This window comes from Schistocerca cancellata, chromosome 1 (assembly GCF_023864275.1).
Source record: "Schistocerca cancellata isolate TAMUIC-IGC-003103 chromosome 1, iqSchCanc2.1, whole genome shotgun sequence".
NCBI classification, from domain to species: domain Eukaryota; kingdom Metazoa; phylum Arthropoda; class Insecta; order Orthoptera; family Acrididae; genus Schistocerca; species Schistocerca cancellata.
This window is the reverse complement of record NC_064626.1, coordinates 141,307,120-141,325,285: the sequence shown is the minus strand read 5'-3', so window position 1 is coordinate 141,325,285 and position 18,166 is coordinate 141,307,120. Positions and strand designations below refer to the sequence as shown.

Genomic DNA, 18,166 nt, shown 5'->3' with positions numbered 1-18,166 from the left:
GCATGGTCAGAAGGTATCAGCTCAGGCAATCACCCCTCCCCGGGCCTGGCCTTTACCAGAGGGTACGCGCGTGCCTTACATGTCTACCCAGGGCGGGGACTTACGCGTTACCCCGTCACCGGCTACGCGTGCGAACGCGTGGGTTGGCCTTCAGACACGCACAGGGAGGAAGGAAGAAGAGGAAAAAGAAGAGAGAGAGGGAGAAAGAGGACAGACTGTCTCAAACGCCGAGGCGGAGACCAGAGAAGGCAAGGAGAAGAAGGCAATGAGAAGGCAAGGAGAAGAAGGCAATGAGAAGGCAAGGAGAAAAAGGCAATGAGAAGGCAAGGAGAAAAAGGCAATGAGAAGGCAAGGAGAAAAAGGCAATGAGAAGGCAAGGAGAAAAAGGCAATGAGAAGGCAAGGAGAAAAAGGCAATGAGAAGGCAAGGAGAAAAAGGCAATGAGAAGGCAAGGAGAAAAAGGCAATGAGAAGGCAAGGAGAAAAAGGCAATGAGAAGGCAAGGAGAAAAAGGCAATGAGAAGGCAAGGAGAAAAAGGCAATGAGAAGGCAAGGAGAAAAAGGCAATGAGAAGGCAAGGAGAAAAAGGCAATGAGAAGGCAAGGAGAAAAAGGCAATGAGAAGGCAAGGAGAAAAAGGCAATGAGAAGGCAAGGAGAAAAAGGCAATGAGAAGGCAAGGAGAAAAAGGCAATGAGAAGGCAAGGAGAGAAAGGCAATGAGAAGGCAAGGAGAGAAAGGCAATGAGAAGGCAAGGAGAGAAAGGCAATGAGAAGGCAAGGAGAGAAAGGCAATGAGAAGGCAAGGAGAGAAAGGCAATGAGAAGGCAAGGAGAGAAAGGCAATGAGAAGGCAAGGAGAGAAAGGCAATGAGAAGGCAAGGAGAGAAAGGCAATGAGAAGGCAAGGAGAGAAAGGCAATGAGAAGGCAAGGAGAAAAAGGCAATGAGAAGGCAAGGAGAAAAAGGCAATGAGAAGGCAAGGAGAAGTCAAGGGAAAGAGTAAGGAAGACAGTGAGGTGGAGAAGAGCAAAGAAAGGGACCAACAAAAGGAAGGAAGAAACGAGAAGTGAAAAACCAAAAAGACCACGATTATAGGTCGTGAAACCGTCCGTCTCCGGACGCAGGCGCTAACTACCCCCGTGAGGGGGATGGACTCCTTTTAGTCGCCTCTTATGACAGGCAGGAATACCTCGGGCCTATTCTAATCCCCGGACCCGCAGGGGGGAGATACTGGGGTGTGAGGTCCCACATGAGACACACTGTTACTAACACTTGTGCTTTCTCTTCTTTTTTAAAAACCATGTCTTCACTAAGTCTCTCAGCTATTAAATGTTCCATAGAAGAATGGTGCTTACGTCTAAGTGTCCTGCACTGCTCTCCCGTAACTACAGCTATTTTTTCAGAACACTGTGGTGCCAATGTCTATTGGCAAGAGCCTGAGACACAACATGTTCCACTGGTTGATGGGTTGACAGAGAGGCAGGAAAGTGTTTGCTGTTGCCCAGGTCACCTTACATGGACCACTAGGTTATGGACGAGATGCTCAGGCTGCAGATTGGCACCTTTGGCTGAGTATGTTCCTTGGTCTGTATCAGATGTGTTGCAGCTCCACTTCTAAAAATCAACTGCTCTATTACTGTACACCTGCTAGATGACGATTTGCTGCTCTCCATAGGATTGTGATCACTGAAGTACCCCAGGAGGAGGAACAGTGGAAGCAGGGTAGAGGCAGCTGTTTCATTAGCACCACTAGCTCATGATATGGTACACATCTGTCCGTTGGTAGATTAGATAGATATTACATACTCTTACCTTCACTGACAGCTAGACACTAATGGCCACAGCTTCTAATATAGTGGTTGATGGCACCTGCTCACTGTGTCAGACAGAAAAAGTGTGTAAATTCCTTGAGATGTCCTCTTCGTATTAATGTGATATGTACTATGGAATTTGTAATTTGTAAATTTTTTATAATAGGGAGTTGGGTTTTGAGGGTTGTGTCCCCTGAAGCGCCACACCAACTGCACAGCAAGTATCCATTAACTGATGAAGTTTGGCCAGGTGGGTATGCTAGCCATTACAGTTCCATTGAAGAAACATCAGACTGGGAACTGGAAAGCAGTGAAGGGGAAACATCAGTACAAATTTCTTTACTGGCGAGTTTGTTCCACCTGAATATGTGGTTCTTTATCAGTGTTCATAGGCTTGACCTCGAGGGAGAGGAGGAGAGGACATGGCCATGTCGACTGGAGCAGCTGAGTTCTGTTTACTTTTTATTTATCCTCCTTGTCTCTGTAAGGTTTCAATTTGTGAGACAATTTTCCTCTTTTGACTTCTGGAACAGAAGGGGACCATTCTTTTTTAAGATGATCAGTCTGTGGCTCTGTCTGCCACTGGGTGGCGGGAAACTACTGATATGTTTTGTCCTGGAAGGGCCACCTTGGCAGATGTTCTGTTCCCTGTAGTACCAGAGGAGGATGAGGCAATCCTTGCAGCACTGGTGGTGTGGTTATCACTGTTTATGTGGGTGTAGGGGTTGAGGAAGCTGGCATGTCTCCCTGACAAACAGGCATTGACATCTGTCAAGTTTGACGTCATACTGTCTGGGCAGATGTTCTAAATTTTCGTTATAATCTGAATAAGACAGGTCATCAAATGTTTTATATTCCTGAATTTTCTTTTCCCTAAAAACTGAACATTTCGATAAATGAAAGGACAAAGGAGAAGACTGGGTTTAACAACCCACCGACAAAAAATGCCACTAAATGGACGGCAGGAGAGGAGGTATGATCTGGCATGTAGGAGGGGTGGGGGTTGTTCACTACTAGCCTCACTGGCATTCAAAACATATAGGAGGAAAATAGGACTCAACATGACACCAAAAAACCATAACCTTAATTTTCTCAGAATATTTCAATCAAATACTAGGATGATAGGACCTCTAAATGCAACAAAATGGACTGTGCAGCCTTTGATAGGCATGCAGTTCAACTGTTTGTAGTATTAGGTCCTGATGGGGACACCTTGAATCCTGTAAAGTTTGTTATATATTATCTGGTATATCCCCAAACTTTTAACAGTCCTGAAGTGTCTGTGATTGGTTGACAATGTATTGATAAAGATCCTTTGCCCAACTCAGCCCACAGCATGGCCAAAGATGGTAATGTCATGGGTTGCAAGCCTCAGCATTAAAATCTTGCTTTTTATCAGGACCAGGTAAGATGACTGTTTTTGCATAGCCACCAGTATGGCCAAGTTTGATCTGTTTCACTGTGGATCATCCACCTTGATGCCACTCACTTCAGTCAGAGGCTCTCTGACTGTGTGCATCACTATCTCGGCAAAGATTACCAGGCACAGTAGCTGTTGCCCAGAGTACTGATGCCCCCAGATTAGACAGGCATCTACTCCTTGGCATACATGAGGAGTTTACAGTTCAGGTATCAGCAGTGCAATCCACATGTTATGAGGGGGCTACAACCACAAGCATAATGATGATGCCGCTGCCACCACCACCACCACCACCACCACCACCACCACCACCACCACCATGGAGGTCAAACCCTAAAACAAGAGCATAACTAATTGAGCGGAAATGTTAAGGAAAAGATTGTGAAGTTTGCTAAAACTGATGGCAGAGTCCTCAACATAAAAGCCTTGCTAGGTATAAGCCTCCTTTTAGTCGCATCTTATGAGAGGCAATGAATAACTGAGTTCTTTCTAGCCCCTCACAGCACAGGGATACACTTGGTAAGTTTCCCAGACAAAAAATCCTCTGCACCATGTTACTATAATGAGCAGAATGTGCTGTGTGTTTTGCAGCTTTTACTGTACTTGCTAGACCTTCTGACAGCTCAGACAAAAACAAATTAAAATGGGCGGGAGTTAAAACAGACAGTAAGTTATAAAGCAGAGAACTGTCAGTGGTTCATTAGAGCATCCACAAAGTGGTGACAATGACTTGACTGTGTAACTGGAGAAACTGATAGCCATTATGTATGTCCAGAGTGTCATTTGTACAAAAGGTATATCTGTAGATATCTGGTTGCACTCTTAGGGGTGTACTTTTATCAAGGACATTACGCCAAGATGGGACATTTCTGGAGCTACTCAGATTTCTCCTTTTCAATGAAAAATCCACACAAAATTTAGGGAAAGTTAATTGAAAATGGAATTCATTCTTACCACCATAGAGAAACTATAACCACTAATGGGCAACTATTACCAAGCAAAGCAAGATGCAGGTTCATGGTTCATTCAGTTAATGTCCAACAAACCACACAAATGTGTTTTAACAACAAAGTATATATTTAATGCTTTCTCACACCTTGGCAAAGGGAACACACACATAGAGAAGCAACCTATTGGAGCGTACATCTTTCTGCATCTGCTGGAGCCATTTGTAAACCAAGAAAGACATAAGATGACAACTTTCTTACATCTCTTCAGCTTTCTAAGAAACTAAAGAAAACTCCATTAGTTGATATAATGAACAAGATCCATGATGAAATCTGATGACATAAGGAAGCCCAGTGCTGAAACACTCCATCATCCACTACCATAGTAGCAAACACAGACTGCACCATAACTGCATACCACAGAAACCATAACACTGCACAATGAAAAGAAATATAGGATAAAGACTGCATGTAGGAGATCGCCAACATATATCTCATACAATTCTACAACACTTTGGACATGGTGGCAATAAATGCGTGGCCCATCTATATCATCTTCTACAACATGGTAACAAATAAGAAAATGGAAAGGAAGTAGTTCATACTTCAGATGGCAAATGAACTCTAGTGAAAAAAGAGCAAGATCATCAGACAAAGGAAGATGATATGGGACTGAAATCACCTACAAAGCAGAGGAAGTGGTAAATCAGCATATGCAAGAGCAATAAGAACAGTGAAAACTGAAGTGCCACAATGCTTTGAGTGGAAAATATGCACATAAAACAGAAATCACCTCATTTATGTGTGTCTAGCAGATTTCAATGACTTGAGTGAAAAGTAATACAAAGCCACATTTGGAACACATGCAAGAGTAATAGGGACCAAATCTACTAAATTTGTGCAGGAGGTTGTTCAAATAGTTAATAAATGAAAATCTACAATTTAGGAAACTTGTTGCCATTAGCAACAATAAATGTAAGATTTTTGTTGTTGACATAAGCAAAATTATTAATGATATTTAATAACTATTACAATTGTTAGAATAAGATACGAATTAATGAACACTAAACGTATTTGTCTAAGTGAAATGCAAAAATATTTTATGTGGTGTCAAAATGACCCCTTTCCACCTTCTTACGAATGTCAGAAACTCCATTTTAGTGTTAACAGATGGCAATGGCTGGAAAGACAGTGTCCAATGCAGAACCAAGTTAAAACTTCCACATCAAGACAAGATGGACTAAGGGAAGGCACATGAGCTGTATGGAGAGGTTTAATTTCCCCTAGTTTATCACATGGGGAGGCCAGTGTTTATGCCACGACAATCAAATGTTCCTGCTTACAACAACACAGTTCATTTGAGGAAAGAAAATAGCTGTAAAATCTAGGTATTAGAAATGCAGACTTACCAGCAGTATCAATTGTATCATTCCCCAAGACAACAAAAGACACACTGGTACCAGCATCAACAAATGAGAAGGCAAACCTGGATCTGCTTTGCTAAAGGGTGACATAAGCAGGACACACAGCCGCTGTAGAAAACTGAGGAAAGCTAAGAATACACATTTAGAGAATGTGTTGCCCAATGTACAAGTTGGCACAATAAAGGTCACATAGCTCTGCTATAGAAGTTCAGCACTGGTCTGCGAGGCAATACTTAAAACTTTCTTTGCCAATGTAGGTGCATCCTGCACTATGGTCACCTACTGAATCATCAGTAAAAATGAAGGTGCTATCCACAAGAGGTGTATGATGCTACACAAATGTTGAGCAAATGACCAAAGCCACATAAAAATATTTTGGAAACAAATTAAGTCCAGCAATGGAAATTTCTGCACGAATTCAAAGGAGGAAACCGGGGGAGAGACTTTCACTATCTCAAGAACATAGGAGGTAAAGCGAGATGAAGCTTTTAAAGCAGAGTACATACAAATGAAACAATCGGTATTATCGACTACGTGCCTAGCAACCACCAAAACTATGGATGCTATACTAATATCCCCCCCCCCCCCACACACACACACACACACACACACACACACACACACACACACACACACACACACACACACACACACACACACACACACACACACACACACACACACACACACACACACACACACACACACACACACACACACACACACACACACACACACGGCTGGTAAGGGTATATTGCCAATTCAGAAACCTTCATGTAAATGTGTACAATAACTCACCAAACATGCATTCATTTTAAATGTTACATTATTTAATATTATTTGAAAAAACAGATGAATGATCATGTATAAACACACTATCTCATTAACAAAATTACAATCAGCATCATATGAAGTAATTTATTTACAAATTCTTATTGTATTAACACAAAATCAAACTTAAGAGAAAAAACTTGACATGTAATACAGTTAAGTTTTTGGTAGCAAACAATGGTAAATCCAGGATGATGGCAGAGACAACTGGGTAGAGGTAGTGCTAGACTGGGAGCAGGGAAGGGGCCAGATTGGTAATGACTGGCCAGTGAACGTTGAGCCCAGGAGGTTTATGTGAACGTAGGACATATTTAAGGGAGAATTACACCTCCAAATGTTAGAAAATATCAGACAATGTTGATGGGAAAGATCCAGATGGTACAGGTTGTGAAGCAGTTGTTAAAATGAACATTGTGTTCAGTGGCATGGTCAGCAACATGGTGGTCCAGTTATTTCTTAGCCACAGTTTGCCAGTGACCATTCATGCAGACAACCAGCTTGTCTGTTGTCATGCACAGATAGACTGCAGCTTGGTGGTTGCATCTTAGCTTGTAGATCACATGAGCTGTTTCAAAGGTAGTCCTTACTTTGATGGTATTGGTGATGGTTGTGACCAGACTAGAGTAGGTGGTGGTGGTGGTGGTGGTGGTAGTGGGACAAGGTATGGGAAAAGTCTTGCATCAAGATCTATGACAGGGATATGAGCCATGATGCAGCGGGGTTGGGAGCAGGTTGATTGGTTTGTTTGTTTAGAGGTGGGAGTAGTGAGCAAACTACGAGGTCATCTGTCCATTGGTCCTAATAAAACAATACCACAAATGTGAGAATAAAATGGATGAAACATATATCACAAAATTGAAAGAAAGAAAAAGCTGCAAGAACGAAGGGAAGACAATGAACACTAAATGGAACAAAAGAGGACAAGAAAAAAAAGATGTTAAAAACAGAAGAGAGTAAAACATGAAAGCAGATTACAGTGGCTGACCAAACACAATAAAAAGAGAAAGGCAGCCACTTTGCAAAACATTAAAACCTCCACCATAAAAGCCCTAGGGTGGAGGACACAGAGGGACATGCACTAAAACATAGTAGTATAAAACCCAGTCTAATGGATAAAATGTAAAACTAAAGCTGCTGTGGAGGCACTGTTGCTAACACCAAAAGCAGGGTGCTGGGAAAGTTAAAAGTCTGCCACAGAGTGGCTAAAAGTGGGCAGTCCAGCAAGAGGTGGACGACTTGTCATTTGGGAGCCACAGCGACACTGAGGTGGGTCCTTGCAACGGAGTGGGTAACCATGCATTAGCCACATATGACCAATGCCGAGCCAGCAAGGGACAACTGACTCAATGCAAGAGGCCTGCATGGATGACTTCCACACATTCATAGTCTCCTTAATGACACAGTTTGTTGTACATGCTGTTATGCCATTCCATCTCCCAAAGCCAGAAAACCCTGCGGTGTAAGACAGAACGCTAGTCAGCTTCGGAGATGCCTATCTCCAGAAGCGGTTCCCGCGTCGCCTGTTTTGCCATCCAGTCGGCAAGTTTGTTTCCAGGGATTCCGATGTGTCCTGGGTTCACACAAACACCACGGAATGGTGGGACTGTTCCAGGACATGGATGGACTCCTGAATGGATGCTACCAGAGAGTAGCGAGAGTAGCACTGGTCGATAGCTTGTAGGCTGCTCAACGAGTCAGAATACAGCAGAAATGACTCACCAGGGCATGAGCGAGTGTATTCAAGAGCACGAGATTTGGCCACCAGATCTGCAGTGAAAGCACTGCAGCTAACTGACAAGGAGTGCTGCTCAATATGTCCTCCATGAACATATGCAAAGCCTCCATGACCATCAGTCATTGAGCCGTTGGTGTAAACCACTTTAGAGCCCCAGACCACATGAAGAATCTAGAGAAAGTGACAGCAGAGAGGGGCGGGGTTAATGGAGTCCTTAGGGCCTTGAAAAAGGTACAGATGGAGCTGCAGCTGAGGCGTACACCATGGAGGCACACGTGAGCGGACCGCAAGTAAGGTGATAAAGGGAAGGACTCCAGTTCGGAGAGAAGGGACTGCACAAGAACTGCAATCGTTAGCCCCGATCTGCACTGCCGATGCGGGAGATGGGCTGCAGCATGTGTACTCCACCAGTACGCTGGTCATCGGACTCATCCTAAAAGCTCCTGTCACTAGTTGAATTCCACAGTGGTGCACAGGGTTGAGTAAATGTAATGCTGAGGGCGCTGCCAAACCATAAACCATAAACCACACTCCCATAGTCAATTTGGAATTGGAAAAGGGCTCTGTAGAGATGCAGCAGCATAGAGTCATCTGCACCCCTACTGGTGTTGCTCAGGCAATGGAGGGCTTTGAGGTGCTGCCACACTTCTGCTTAAGCTGACAAAGATAAGGAAGATAAGTCAATTGAGCGTCAAAAACCAGTCCTGGGAATTGATATGTCTCCACTACAGTAAGTGGATCGTCAATAAGGTAAAGTGTGGGTTCTGGATGAATGGTACATCGCCGACAGAAATACATGATACACAACTTTTCGGCTGAAAACTGGAAGACATGGGCTAGAGCCCAAAACTGTGCCTTGTGGATGGCTCCCTGGAGGTGCTGCTCAGCAACAACAGTACTGGAGCAGAAGTTATCTGCATACAGAGAAGCTGAGACAGAGGGCCCGACAGCTGCTGCTGCTGCTGCTGCTAGACCGTTAATGGCCACTAAAAATAGAGACACTCAATACAGAGCCCTGCAGGACTCCATTCGCCTGGATATGGATGGAACTATGGGAGTCACCAACTTAGACACCGAAAGTACAGAGTGACAGGAAGTTTTGGATAAAAATCTGGAATGATCCCCAGAGACCCCCACTCATATAATGTGGTAAGGACATGATGTTGCCACATCGTGTTGTATGCTTTACGTAAGTAAAAAAAGATAGCAATCAGGTGTTTCAGTCCGGAAAAGGCTGTTTGGATGGCAGACTCGATGGACACAAGATTATCAGTGGTAGAGTGACCCTAGCGGAAGCCGCCCTGACATGGAGCCAGCAACCACGTGACTCCAGGACCCCCGCCAACATACCATATGTTCCAGCAGCTTACAAATAACGTTGGTGAGGCTAATGGGCTATCCACATCAAGTGGGTTGTTACTGGGTTTGAGCACCGGAATGATGGTGCTCTCCCACTATGAATAAGGTATGCAAGGAGGGGGGGTTTAGCTTCCAACAGTTCTTGTGCATTGTAGTTCTTAACAACATTCCATTGTGTAGGTGATTGGGTGATTTTACAGGGCATGCAATTTTGTCCACCCCTTAACAAATGATGAAAGTAGTTACTTAAACTTAACTAACCATTTATGTGCCTCACTAATAGTGAGGTGCAGCTGGAAGATCCATAATTTCTTTGGATTTAATGAATTCTCATTAGCAGTACAGTGGTTGAATGAATAGATTGATTTTGTCCTCTCATTGCAGTTTGAGCCCTAAAAATTGCCACCATCTTCAATGCTCTCCTTCTGTATTAGTAGTAGCAGTAGTAGTAGTAGTAGTAGTAGTAGTAGGGGAAATCTAAAATGATTTGTTCATGAGAAAATAATGATTTGAGGAGAAAATATTCCAGTTGTTCAGAGTGTAAAAGACTTTTAGATCTTGCTGCAATAATTGTAACTAATGAGGATGATCTACATTCATGACAATCAGAATTTTTACGGTCCCATAACACACGAAGTTAAATCAGATTTAATGTACTGGGGAAGTGTCAACACTGCAATTACATTTCAATAACAGCATTAATGTAAAAAATAATAATTATTACAGTCCTTTGACATAAAACTTTTAAGCTTAATTAATGATAATTTGCTTTCCTGCTCAGATTTTCACATCATTCAGAAATCTTCTGAAGAACAGCAACTTTCTGTACTAACAACTTTCGTATCTTTCGTTTCAGTTGTCCTGTCTCCATGTTGTGGATTTTTTCTCTCAGAAAATTGTAAATATTCATGCCCATATACCTGGGGTTTGTACACATAGCTTTCATCTGTGAGAGGGAAGCCTGAAATCTTCCTTGTTACTAGTGCTGTTTTGATGTTTAAAATTACGTCTATGATTAGCTCAGGGTTACTGTTCACAGAAATAATCAGTTCATAAATATACAAACAGGGGACTTAAATTTTTTTAAATTTCTTAACAATAGGCAATAGTTTCTTTTGGTTTTGTATTACATGTATTTCAAACAAGATTTTTTAAATTTTAGTGTTCTAATGTTTTGCTTATGTTACACCAAAAAAATTACACCATACCTTACTCAAAATAGCTGTTGTAAACTATTTTGTCTCCATGCTAGTTGAATAAAACAATCTTCATTATGAAGGCCAGGCTGTTTATTTTTTAACAACTTTATATGTGAAGACTGGGATAAAGGTTGGTCCAGATGCATTACTAAAAACTTAACACAACCTGCTTCTTTCAATTTTTAGTTTCTACGATTTATGTCAGTTTCATTTACCTTAGAGTTTTTAGTTTTAAATAGTAGTGAATATGTTTTTCCAATAGTCAATTTCAATCCATTTATCTGGAACCAGTTTCCTAAACTGTCTAGAAGAATTGTAACAGTTGAGGGAATTTGTTCCAAGTCATTGCTTTTGACAAGTGCTGAAGTATCATCAGTAATTAAAAGTGTGAATTTATGTTAAGGGGGCAAGTCATTTGCATAATATAGAAATAAAACTGGACCCAGAAATAAACCTTGTGGACCACTTTGCAAAATAATTCAGAGAAGGAATTTCACTTGCCTGATGACTTAACTACCTGTTTTCTGTTTGTGAGATCTGGCAGACCACTATGAAGCACAGCCTACACTTCTGTATCTTTCTATTTTATACAAGAGCAAGTGAATTTATAATTAGGTAAGATTATCAATACAGGCTCCTGTATTTTAATTTTTTGTGTTTTGACTTCCATGAAATTTACCTTTAAACAAAATTTTACAGTTAAGTTCATAAACTGAGTTACAGGTTGCAATTGTATATTTATATTTAAATCAGCAGCTATTAAAACCCTTTTCTTTTTCTTACTGCTGAATTTCTGTAAGAGAACCATTAACATCAGAAAAAGTTTGTTACCTCTACATCTGGGATTCTGCATATTGATACAGTAATAATATTTTGTCTTATTCAGATGCACAGCTTTCAAATACACCTTTATTTAGATAACTGAAACCATCTTTCACTTTATATTCTATTAAATTATTTAGAAGTACGCATAAGCCTCCGTGAGTACTATTAGTGCTACAAAAACTTGAGGCTATACATAAATTTTTTAACCTATTGAAAATTGTTATACTATCTTTTGTAAGGAAATGCTCATGACAAATATTTTTCCATTCTGGAATTAAAATCTGTAGTTCATAAATTTTGTTCACTCCATTATGTTTGGTTGCACCTAAGCCATTTATGTTGAAGTGGTTGGAGAAACCACTTGTACAGTGTTCTTTGTAAGATTGTCAAACACTCACTTTTCTGTCTTTTTATTTACACTTTTTTGCAGAACTGTTTGAGAACTGGCACTGTCTTCAACAAAACATTTTATGTTTGTCTCTGCTTTAGGCTCACTGACACAAAAAAATCTTTTAGGTGTAATGATGACTGATTCAAAAAATTGATCAAAGAAGTCCTTGGATGGATGTTCTATCAATCCTTGAAATTTCACAGTTTCACAAAATGGAATCAAAAGAACAGGCTACACAGTGTAAAACAAATGCTCTCTTCAGATTATGTTAGTTTTGGAGCTGAAGGTGAATTTGCTGGACTTCACTATCAACCAGTGTGTTGTTAATTACCACTGGGTTCATCACAGATAAGAAATAAATTACTGTGACACTGTAGAAGTTTATGTCATGCATGAGTCCAAGGTCCCAATTTTCTTCATATGGCCAAAAAAAGGATGACATACTTTGTTACCATGATGAAATTGTGAATATAGTTCCTGGCCGCAGCAGGGGACTATAAATTTGACAGTTGAAAATTTTGGTTATTTTGTGTCACAATACTGTAATGTTAACTAATTACTTGTGAGTATTTTCTTTGATAAAACAAAGAAGTATTCACAATGTTCTACATGACAACAGTTTCCCACCACTAGTGTCCCATACGTGATGTATGTTGGGTAAGTAGCTAATATGTAGTTATTAAAAAATTCTTATGTTCAGGAGTTTTTAAGTGCAATCAAGAAAAAACTTTTTCATGGCAAGTGACCACATCCAACACACAGTAATTTCCTTCAGTATTTCATGCATCACAAACATTCTAAACATAAATTATTGTAAACAACAGTTGTCTCTAGGTAATTTTCAGCTGCATGCTAACTGGTTGTTACATTCAATTTTTGAATCAGAAAAATAAAGTCTAAAAAAAATTGACAATGTCACACATCACACATGACACATGACTGTGGAATGCTCTAGTTATTTCATTCTATTGCATTAAAATTTACTTTTTACTTCTTTCCATAACTCAGAAAGCACCTTAGCATCCACTGAATATTACTGATGCAATGAAAAAGTTATGGCTAGTATTACTGCAAAACAACTAACGCTAGAATGCAGAATATAAGAGACTAAAAACTTACCTGTTTTCTTGAGAGCTTAGTTGTGGCAAGTCTTGACAGAATTTGAATGGGAAGACTATCCATGCTGTATGATTGTAAAGCCCTTTTTGGTAGCAAAAATGCAAAGTGTGATATATAAGATATATTTTGCTTCCATGATTCAGGATATTCATTTTCTATTTTATCCTCTAAAACCAGTTTTGCAATGTGGTATTCAAATAACTGAAAGTAGTAAACAACATGTAAGTACAATTAATTTTCCTCCGAGTAATGCATTCCCTAGTATACATTCAAACAAACTGACATTGTATTTATATAATCTAATTTTTTGTAATTACACATTAGTAGTATGGAATTGCGTTAGATTTTAGTGCTAGTGCCAGGAAATACCACTATATGACTTTTCTGTCATTTTCATCTGTTGGTAATAGAGCATTTCTGCCAGTAAAGCTAAATAGAAGTATCAGGTGTCTAGTGAACAAAAGATCTTTTATTGGGCTGGACAAAAAGGAAACTTATGTTTAAGAAACTAGAAAGAGACTATATTTTATTTACCATGGTTACAAAAGTGCCTCACAAATTGACTTTTCCAACGTCATAAGTACCCCAGCAAAAATGACTTCAATTTTTGGAAGTCTTTTGTGAATTTTAACTCTTGTGTTAAGTACCATTTTGGTATGTATTGACTTTGGTCATTAAGTTTTGATTTGTCTGGTTAAAGTGATCATGAGTATCAGTTTTTTGTAACATATGATATGCTGCCCTTACGTGTTACATTTTAAAGAATAAAAGTTTTTAAAATGTCCATGCAAGAAGAAAAAATACCAGTGACCTTAAACCGTGCTTTACACAAACAGGTTTGCATTCAAACATGATTCTATTGGATCTTTTCTGCAGTTTGGCTGTTGATAGCTTCTTCAAAGCTTCCCAGAAATGTGACCCCATATTTAAGGTGAGAATGAAAGCAACACAATATGCACTCTTTACTGTTTTCTCATTACATAGTGAAGATTTTAGTAAACGAATTTGCAATTTTGCATTAAGATACACTGTAGGTGCATTCCATTTTACATTGCTTTGCTGCCATAATCCTATTAACATGGTTTTTCTACTGTGACCAAGCAATTCATCATTTAGAGCACTAAATGGAATGTACATATTGTTTGGAACATTATCACAATGTAGTGCAACAGCTTTTTACTATTCATTAAAAGCCAATCATTCTTTGTCACACTGCTAAGTTGTTTTCTGATAATTGTGCTGATTGTAATTGTTTCTTACTTCTCCTTTCAGGAAATTGTGGGGTCATGTACAAACATGATTTTTATGAGCCTCCATGTTTAAGTTTAGATTGCAAATGTACCAAAGGAACAGATGTGGAACAATAACAATCCTTGAAGGATGTATTTAGATTCTGTTCTGTTAAGTGTTCAGAACTAGTTTTAAAGTTGACAGTATGCATGATGCTCACTGCTCATTTACAATAACTCAGGGAGGCGCTGATTCAGCTGTTTAACAGATGAAATATACTCTTCAACTTGTGACGGTGGAATCTGATGATACTCTACGTCAGAAGCTTTCAATTGGTCAATGAATATTTCTATTTCTGGTTTTGTGTCCATCAGGATTGGTACACAACTAATGAACTTAAAGATAGTATCTGACTCGCAAAGCATTCTTAAAAACATTCAGTACAGTCGATGGAACAAAACAACCAACAGTTATATCTTGGATGTGATATCTGAATATATTCTCAGCACACGCACAGGCTGGATGATCCATTTGTTGTGGGTACCTTCCCACTCTGGTATCCTCTATAATGATTAAGTTGATGCATTAGCCGAACAAGCGGCAACCTTAGGCACTGTCCTGGATCTGCACCTTCCTTATACAGACTACTTACGTGAAGTCAAGGATCACGCAAGACAACAATGGCAGGAAATTTGGAACGTTTCTCAACAGACAAAAGGTGGTTATTACGCAGTGCTACAACCTCGGATTCCTTCACAGCCGTGTTTCATGAGGACACATCTGGACCGATCCACGATTTCTACCATCATAAGACTCCGCTTCAATCATGCCTCTTTCCCACAACATCTACATTGGATCAACATTTACAGTTCACCAGCATGTGAGTGATCCTGAGTCGGAAGCTGATGTCAACCACATCTTATTTATTTGCCCCAAATTTGACCGTGAACGGTTGGTCTTTATGAAGACATTTCTGCGTATGGGCTACTATCTTCCTCAATCAGCTTCTTCTCTTTCGTGTACTAAAGACGTTCATCTATATAAAGTGATAGTTATATTAAAAACAAAGATTCCATGACTTACCAAATGGGAAAGTGCTGGTAGATAGACAATAAAAAACACACAAACACACACAAAATTTCAAGCTTTCACAACCAACAGTTGCTTCGTCAGGAAAGAGGGAAGGAGAGGGATAGACTAAAGGATGTGGGTTTTAAGGGAGAGGGTAAGGAGTCATTTCAATCCCGGGAGCAGAAAGACTTACCTTAGAGGGGAAAAAAAGGACAGGTATACACTCACACATACACACATATCCATCCACACACATACAGACAAGCAGACATATTTAAAGGCAAATAATTTGGGCCAAATGTGGGTGGATACGCGTGGGTGGGCGAGTGTATACCTGTCCTTTTTTCCCCCTAAGGTCTTTCCGCTCCCAGGATTGGAATGACCCTTTACCCTCTCCCTTAAAACCCAAGGTGTGTGTGTGTGTGTGTGTGTGTGTGTGTGTGTGTGTGTGTGTGTGTGTGTGTGTGTGTGTGTGTGTGTGTGTGTGTTTGCTGATGAAGATATTTCAGAATTGGTGTGAATTGTAAGCCAAGACAATTATTTTCCAATTCAATTCAATTTTTAAAACATTATGTACAAAACTAACAGTTAAGCTTTTTATTCTTGTAAATATGCATTTCTGTATTTGTTTATTCAATTATGTGTACATTGTCATTATGTGTTGCCGATGGCTAAATTGAGTACACACTCAAAGGAAAGGGGGGCGGAGGGGGGGGGGGGACTCAAATGGCACTTGTGGACTATTTCTGAATTTATTTTGTTCATTACAAAATACTAGAGGAAATTGTGATAGGTCTGTAGTTGTTTATATTATCCCCCACAGTTTTCTTATATACTGACCATCACACAAAGCAATATCTAATACATGATTTGTACTTGTCTATTTAATCAAAGTAGCACTTTATCTTGTATTTGTGAGCAAACAAACTTATTTTTTTTTATTGCAATGGCCTCAATTTTTCTTTCCCATGCAACCTGGAAAATGTCACTGGAGGTAAGGCAATTGTCTTCCCGTTCTTGATGTACTTGTTGCTCTTTGTGTTGGCCTCCTTTCAATCATGTGTGTGTGTATGATCTTTCTATGATTAGTGTTATCAGATTTTTTGCAGCAAACATGGAATTAAGATCTGACAATGCTGCAAAAGCTGCTGCTTTGGTGGAAGACACATTATGTTGCAGAAGAGATTACTACTACAACTTTCACAATTTCAGAACTCTTAGAAGGTACTGCAAAACTTATGGCTACCCAGGGAAACCAGTATCAGGCCCAACAAGACTAACATTAGCAAGAGATTACAACTTCTTATAACTTCTTATAACTTCCAAGTTCTCTGCATCTGTCACACCAAACAGACTTCAGAAAGTTACAGGGGTCAGTGTCAGAAAAATCATTTGAAGCAGACTGGGAGAAAAGCATCTTCAATCCAAAAAACATGCGATTATTTGATGGTAGAGTGGATCTGGAGAAGGCCTCAAGAAAATATTCCCTTGGACATTCTCATCTAGGACACCTTTCCACAGTGGTTCTTTGACCATGAGTGCAGGAATCATGACTGAAAGATGGATTTGATCTTTGTGGAGTATGGGAGCCTTACAGCATACTGCAAAATGGATTTGCTGTTAATGGAGCATGGGGGCCTTACAACACACTGGTATATGGACAAAATCCTTTTGAAGCATAATGTGCCTTTCACTCCATTTACAGGTAATGGTTTTGCACTTATGCATGTCATGCCTGCCCAAATGTACAATTCTCACAAGAATTCTTGGGTGAAGTGGAGATTCATGCTACAGCTTGGTATGGTTGAAGACTGATTTGAATTCTACTCAGCATGCATGGGGCCAGCTGGGGAGAAGGGCCTGTCAGTGGTGTTGAGAGGTCTTACAGAAGATCCTCCTGCATGAAAGGGAGATGACCCAAGAGGACATTTCAGCATTAATCAGGAGCACACCTAAAGGTTGGATGCAGTGACTGATGTCCAAGGAAGTAATGCACATTTTTGAAGAGGTGAAGAGAGGTCTGAAGTAAAGTATTAAGTGCAGAAAACCAGAACAGAAGTGCATTACCTTCATGAGCTGCCACAAAAGCTTAGTTGAAGTGTGACTCCATTCATGTTAGTTGCACACCTCTGGTTTAATTTATTCATCATATTGTTAGGTAACTAGATGGGATTGTACTGTAATATTTAATGATGAATAGTAGGTTAGTGTCAAAAGTGACATATTGAAAATAATGTAAACATTTTAATTGCATCAAATTGCTCATGTCTATTGTGTGGTCTCCATACACCTTTAGCAAGCACTGATCAATTTCAATTACTACATTTTCTTCAGCAGTGAGGAATTTACACATTGCTCTTTTATACACGTGTCCGTATCAGAGTATTTTTGGAGAATTCCTCTGCTGGCATCACCTACCACAGAACAATGAAACCACCAGCAACTGAAAGAGGAAGGTTCAAGCATTAGCAGTACACCACTGACATCTGGTGTGGACATTCGAAGTCACCACGACAAAATAGGCATTACTTTTGGAACAACCCTCATATGTATTTACCACTGTGCTCCATTTTTGCTGTTGTTACTTTTCTTAGCATTTTGAAATACTTTTTCAGGTTCTCTGAATTTATGATCTGCTCTTAATAGGAGTTTACATGCACAGCATTGTTAACATTGTGTATAATTTTTAATGACAAATATAATACGCTGCAATTACTATACTTATTTCTAGTACAGGATTGCTTCTTACACTATTGTTTGTGTTAACATTATATGGGCATTTCTGGATGAACCACTGCTTGAGTCAA

At 39.9% G+C, this 18,166-nt stretch overlaps 1 protein-coding gene across 1 annotated transcript in view; it reads right to left on the bottom strand.

Moving 5' to 3' along the window:
* Positions 1 to 17,929, bottom strand: part of LOC126107947 (uncharacterized) — a 72,381-nt gene extending 54,452 nt beyond the window's left edge. The window contains exons 1-2 of the mRNA XM_049913578.1: positions 17,917 to 17,929; positions 3,479 to 3,561 (exon numbers count right to left, since the gene is read on the bottom strand). Coding sequence (XP_049769535.1) covers positions 3,479 to 3,561; positions 17,917 to 17,929 — 96 coding nt within the window. The remainder of the gene's footprint in view (positions 1 to 3,478; positions 3,562 to 17,916) is intronic.
* Between the last annotated feature and the right edge of the window lie 237 nt (positions 17,930 to 18,166).